This window comes from Helobdella robusta (assembly GCF_000326865.2).
Source record: "Helobdella robusta unplaced genomic scaffold HELROscaffold_71, whole genome shotgun sequence".
NCBI classification, from domain to species: Eukaryota; Metazoa; Annelida; class Clitellata; order Rhynchobdellida; family Glossiphoniidae; genus Helobdella; species Helobdella robusta.
This window is the reverse complement of record NW_008705401.1, coordinates 273538-279964: the sequence shown is the minus strand read 5'-3', so window position 1 is coordinate 279964 and position 6427 is coordinate 273538. Positions and strand designations below refer to the sequence as shown.

The 6427-nt window shown below is 33.8% G+C and overlaps 2 protein-coding genes across 2 annotated transcripts; both read right to left on the bottom strand.

Annotated features, from left to right (window-relative positions):
* Nucleotides 1-551: 551 nt before the first annotated feature.
* HELRODRAFT_146525 (hypothetical protein) lies at nucleotides 552-1007 on the bottom strand (the record flags this gene model as incomplete). Its single annotated transcript, XM_009031246.1, has 1 exon — nucleotides 552-1007. A coding segment is annotated over one exon (456 nt), but the record flags the coding sequence as incomplete, so codon positions are not given.
* A 1267-nt stretch (nucleotides 1008-2274) lies between these two features.
* On the bottom strand, nucleotides 2275-4666 carry HELRODRAFT_181443 (hypothetical protein; the record flags this gene model as incomplete). The annotated part of the gene is made up of 6 exons (XM_009031245.1): nucleotides 2275-2559; nucleotides 2632-2800; nucleotides 3025-3225; nucleotides 3440-3681; nucleotides 4009-4095; nucleotides 4421-4666. 6 exons carry the CDS (start codon nucleotides 4664-4666, stop codon nucleotides 2275-2277), a joined length of 1230 nt encoding a protein of 409 aa, XP_009029493.1.
* Between the last annotated feature and the right edge of the window lie 1761 nt (nucleotides 4667-6427).

The following is a 6427-nucleotide window of genomic DNA, read 5'->3' as shown; positions in this document are numbered from 1 at the left end:
TTCATGATTCAATCCTTTCATCAATCAACCCGTCCGTCCGTCCGTCAGTCAATTAATTCATTCATTAATTTTTCAGTCAATCCACTAATCTGCCATCTCCTAACTGAAATTCTAGATTCTCGTTATTGTTGCTATCGAAGAAGAAGTAAAAAACTCTAAGCAGTATTTTCGTTGTAGGAACGATATTGTAGGGAGCCGGCATGGCATTGTCCAAATAGAAATAATTCAACCACACCTGAAGGTGTGTTTGTTTGTATGTGTGTGTGTGTGTATGTGTGTGTGTATGTAATTGTGTGTATGTATATATATATGTGTGTGTGCGTGTGCGTATGCATTTGTGTATGCGAGTAAAAGCTCGGCATTTCAAACATTTCTAAAAGCCATGCAGTATTATTTAGATGTTTAAAATTAGACACATACATTCATGCAAACTCACACAAACACGTATTCACACAGACATACACACACAAACAAACAAACAAACACACAAACAAACAAACAAACACACAAACAAACAAACAAACAAACAAACACACACACAAACATACACAGACCTTTGTCCTAGCAAACTTCCAGGCGTTTATAGACTGACCGACGATTATGGAATACGTTTCACTCATAATGGCCACCAACATATTCATGAGGATGACGAGTCCCAGCAAGTTGAACATGGCAAACAAGATGGATCCGGTAACTCTGGTTAACGAATGCTGGTGAAAAACAGTCGTCACATTGTGGCCAACTTTTAATTTTATCGGGGGCAGTTGAACTCTAGGAGCAAGGGACTGGGCATCTCCAAAAAAGCCCCAATAGACTGATGACCCCGACGATAAGAGGCTTAGGTAGACTTGGGCCGACCTCTCCTCCGAACCGTCCGGTAAAATGGCTTTCATCCTGGCGTAGGAGTGGTAAAGGTTGAAGAGAGTGACGGTGAAGGCCATCCAGACGACGGCCATGATACAGAGGAAAGGGATCGTCTCTTCTATCATTCTGTAGACGCAGATCTGTTGCATTGGTTGGTTGTTTTGTGTATTTAGATTGCTTTTTGTTGTTTGCTCGTTCGTTTGTGGCTGCCCTGTATCTTTTGTTTGCTGCTACCAACAGCATCGCAAGAGGTTAAAACATCGTAAAACAAAACAGAATATAGTTAATAACGACAAAATTTAAAACGATCGTATATCAAAATAAGCCAAAAACGAAAAAAATTAAACTCAAAAATATAAAAAAAATTTAAAAAAAACCTGGAGGGGACCGATGATTCTACTCAGTTGCAGAAATGAAAACATCCTGAAAAACGTCAACATGATCCCCAAACTGTACAAGATCTCCCCCACTAACCTCGGCTCGTACGCCGGCCAGAAAGATCGGGGTATATTTTCTGACCCTGGAAACTCCCTGACCTCGTAGGCTGCCAGTCCCCAGCATACGAAACTTAACGAGAAGAAAGTTAGCAAGACGAGATCGTAAAGGTTCCAATCTGAATTTATTCAATTTTTCTAAATTTTTAGTTTATTCCAAGTTAAACTTAAATTTTTTAAAGATATGTGCACTGTAACGTCTGATGTAGAAAGAAAACATGACGCCAGTTTATATCAGATTCAACAGAAATTTACAATTTTTTCCTGTCAATTGTGCAAGTACACACAGTCACAAACACACACTGACACACAACCACACACACACACACACACACACACACACACTGACACACACAAACAAACACACATACTTCCAAGTAAAAATACACCAAACACTTAGAAATCAACTTAAGTCCTCACAGTTAACGAAGAAAGAATGATTTCCGCGGTTGAAGATGAACATGATCTTAGCGTACCACATAGCTATGACGTACCACATGTCGAAGTATACAATGGGCAGCCAGGGCGGGCCTCGAGAATCATCATTTTTCATCAAGTAACCCTTGGGGGGAATTTTTTAAAGTAAGATTTTTAAGGGCTGCATTTTGTGGCTGTTTTTGTTTTATGGCATCTATTTGGCTGTGAATCAAATGTGTGTGTGTTTGTGTGTGAGTGTGCGTGTGTGTTTGTGTGTGTGTGTGTTACGTGCGATTTATGTGCTTTACTTTGTTGATGCTGAGTGCATTTAGTTCGCGATTTGTCATTTCCTTTTAATTAACTTGGGTAATGTTCTTTTTTTTAATTGTTCTTATATAGTGTTAAAGTTTCAAACAAATGAATGCATATTCAAACAAATGAATACATATTCATTTGTTTGAAACTTTAAAATTTTTATCATTGCATATTAATAATTTATTCACGTAAATCCTGAAACAGCCAAACGTTCGGTACTACCGACTACAAATGACATCCCTACCGAGACGAGATTGAGGATCAAGAAAAGAGAGAAGGAAGCAGCCTCATTCAGAAACTTGTTAACCGGTATCCGACATCGCTCAGCAACCGGTCCGTACGGTATCAACACGGTTATGCATGCGATAAACGGTAAAGTTACGATTCTTTGAACGTAAGAAAAAAACATCTCCAAACTCGACATCCGTCTAACCGACCAATCGTCACCGTACCACTTATCGGCTAAAACCTGCGTGAAATCAGAATCAATAAAAATAGGGATGGATCGAGATTTCGGTAAAAATAAACTAAAAAAAATAACTTGTTGGCAGTTGCTGTTGGCCACAAAAAACCTCAACTTCAACTCAAGAGCTTGTTGTATTCTGTTAAAAGGAACGCACGAGTACCTCGTTCGGAATTCAGCTTGCCTACTCAGTAAGATTCGTACCTCACCTTTGGTTCGACACAAGCTTATCAGGCTCGTCACGTAACTAAACAGATGATCATTGATGAGGTTGCTGCTTTAGTTAATTGTCTCTTTATTTATTCCCACCAAAGATATTAACAACACACACAAACAAACAAACAGACAGACACACAGCGTCTTAACCGCTACATTATTAAGATGAAGTTTTATCTATGCTTTCAAAAATTCACTCAAAGTTTTCAATCAAAATTATCAAAATTTTGTAACAGGAAAATGTACAACACAAACGTTGAACACTGAGATGCTAATGATTTGTATTCGTCCGAATACTCCGGATCTAACTCGGATTCCTCGAGGAGGTCGCTGTACAACCTGAACGTGTGTATGATGGGGTCGATCGAGGATACGGTAATGTAGGCCGAACTCGCTAGTGCTCGGTATTCGTGCTGTCGAGACAGAGCTTCTATTAACGATCTTTCGGATATGTTTCTGGCGAGTTTTTGAGGAATTTTTAAAATTACTTTAAGAAAAATTAAATTAAGAAAAATGGCGCGACAAAAATGAAATGATAATAATACTATTTATAACTTGTAGTAGTAGTAGTAGCAGCAACAGTAGCAACAGTAGCAGTATAACAAAACAAACAGACGGACAGACAGACGGACAGACAGACAGACAGACAAAAACAAAGAAACGAACAAACTTGCAGTCCTCGCAATCGCAGTAGCGTCGATGTGGCCGATGCAGCCGATGTCCATACTTCACCAAAATTTGAATGGCGGCCAAATCATTCCTCTCACAGGCTAACATCAGAGGGGTTAAATATGGCGGGTAGTCATGGCAAGCCGATAGGTTGTAGATGCCGTTAGGGGTAATGGGGGTAGGACTTGTCGCCCTACCTATGCATGGCGGATGTGATTGGTACTTCAGCTTGACACCGTGTTTCTGATTTTAGAGTGGAATTTGAGAAAATTTGTTATATTTTTGGTAATTTTTGTTAGTTAATTATGAAATTAGTTTCGTTGAATTAGTCATAAGAGTTGTTGTAGCAAATAATTCATCATCGTTGTCGTCATCGTCATACTCATCGTTATTATTATCAACATCGTCGTCAACATCATAATCATTATCGTTGCTATCATTCAGTTCTTCATCAGCACGAGATAAGATAGATCTGATACAAATGGATACAAACAGATATATATATATATATATATATATATATATATATATATATATATCACAAGATTGATATGATACACTTATCATTACGTGTTTGATCGTGGTCTGTTTCTCAAGGATGATGACCATGAGATCATACAGTTTTTCACTTATGCAGATGAATAAGCCATTTGTCAGCTAGATTTAATCATTTTTAATTCATTTCAAATTAAATTTAATCATCTGAAATTCATTTTAAATTCAATTCAATCATTTTTAATTCATTTTTAATTCAATTGAATCATTTTTAATTCATTTTTAATTCAACTAAATCATTCTTAATTCATTTCAAATTCAATTTAATCATATTAAATTCATCTTTAATTCAATTTATTCATTTTTATTTCATCTTAAATCCATTTTTTCACAAAATTAAACTGCTTTTTCATTCAATCCAGTCAGCAAACTACAGACTACCAACCGACACAAAACTTTTTTCCATGTTTATCAGCATTGCACTGACCGCACTGTCACCAGCCAATAGTGAGGCTGCAAGTAAATTGTTGCCATCATCATCTTCGATCTTGTGTATCAGTCCTTTGAGGTTTGGCTTTTTAGCAAAGTATAATGATAAACCGTTTAGGTTTCTACCTTTTATGCAGTCGAATAGCGTTTTATTTTTAATTTTCTCTTTACTAATTTCAAAAACGCCACGTTCAACGTTGTAGTATCCGAATACTTCCTCATCAGAGAGTGAACTTTGCGACATTTTGAAGTAATTTTTACTTATTTAAACGACTGTAAGTCACGATTTACGAGTAATAATAGTATTTTAATCGCATTTAATAACTTATTTAATATAATTTGATTAATATGTTTAGTCTTTTTTTACTTTTTTACCATTAAATGTTACTAAATTCATCTACTTTGAAGTAAAAATAAGCTTTATCATGCTAAAATGTTCTGTCTGTGTATTCTATATTATGTTATAAATTACAATTACAATGAAGGAAAAGTCAAACTTTTTTTATATTTATACATATTTATCTTTGGATATTTAAACATATTTATTTATTAATTTACTTAATTATTCATTTATTTTTATTTATTAATATTTAAATTTGTTTTTTCGAAAATTATTACGCATTGTCAATATAGGACGCGAACACTTGACAACGACAACAACATGAAAAACGTTTTTTTTGTTTACAAAACTTTCAAAAAATCAAAACAAAGTAGCCAAAAGTTATAAATAATAAATCAATAATTAACAATTTTATAACTATTTAATTTATTTTATAGTTTCGAAATATTTTACTTAGAATTAATATTGCGGTATTGGCACGTCTGAAGTAGTAAATTGTATTGTATGTAAACTTTGTATGTTGTGTTGTATGTTGACTTTGTATTGTATAGAATACAATACAAAGTCATCGTATTGTAAACTGTTATAATAAGTAATTTATTACGACTTTGTATTGTATAGAATACAATACAAAGTCTATAGTATTATAGTATTTAATTGTATCGTTTAGTATACAATACAAATACAATACAAACAATTTTTATTCATTTTTTCTCTTTCGCTTTCTCTTTCTTCTCTCTCTCCTCTCTCTCTTTCTTCTCTTTTTCCTCTTTCTCTTTCTTCTCTTTCTCCTCTTTCTCCTTATCTTCTTTTTTCTTTCTATTTGCTTCCTTGTTCTCTTCGTCTACCTTCTTCATAAAATCAGCTTGGTGCGCTTTCAAATACCTAGATAAAATTTTGTATAGTTTGGGTATTTGTATGTATGTCAGTGTAAATTTAGGCATATAATTTGGGTATTTGTCTGTATGTCAGTAAAAATTTAGGCATATAATTTGAAAATTTCCATGTATTACGGTGTAATGATAGGCATAAAATTTGTGTATTTGTTGATTTAAACGTTAAATTAGGTATAATTTGGAGGTATGTTTATTTTATTTATATGCCAATTTATTTAAATGCTAATTTCTTTAAATGTAAATTTACCAAGTGCAAATTAGTTTAGACATAAATTCATCATAACACAGCGAGAATTAATCAAAATTAATAGAATGAAATGAAACATTACATACAATACGGATAAAATACCGCACAATACCACAGTTTACAATACGATGACATAACGATTCGAGATAACGAATCATTTACCTATTAACCAAATCATCTATAAGCTTCTTATAGATTTGGTTATCATTTCCCAAAAAGTCATTTCGCTTCTTGACGCTACTGTTTTGGTAAAAGTTAATAAAATTTGAGAGAATTATAGTATTTTTAATTATTGTTATTACCCAGAGATTAATTAAATTTGATAGAGTGATGGTATTTTTAGTTATTGTTATTACCCAGAGATTAATTAAATTTGATAGAGTTATGGTATTTTTAATTATTACGATTCCCCAGAGGTGTTAAATAAATAATAATTCACTATATTTATGAGAAATAAAACTCTAACTCGAATAAAATCTGCTTATCTCCGCTGTTCATCGAGAAATAAAGTTTGACGATTAG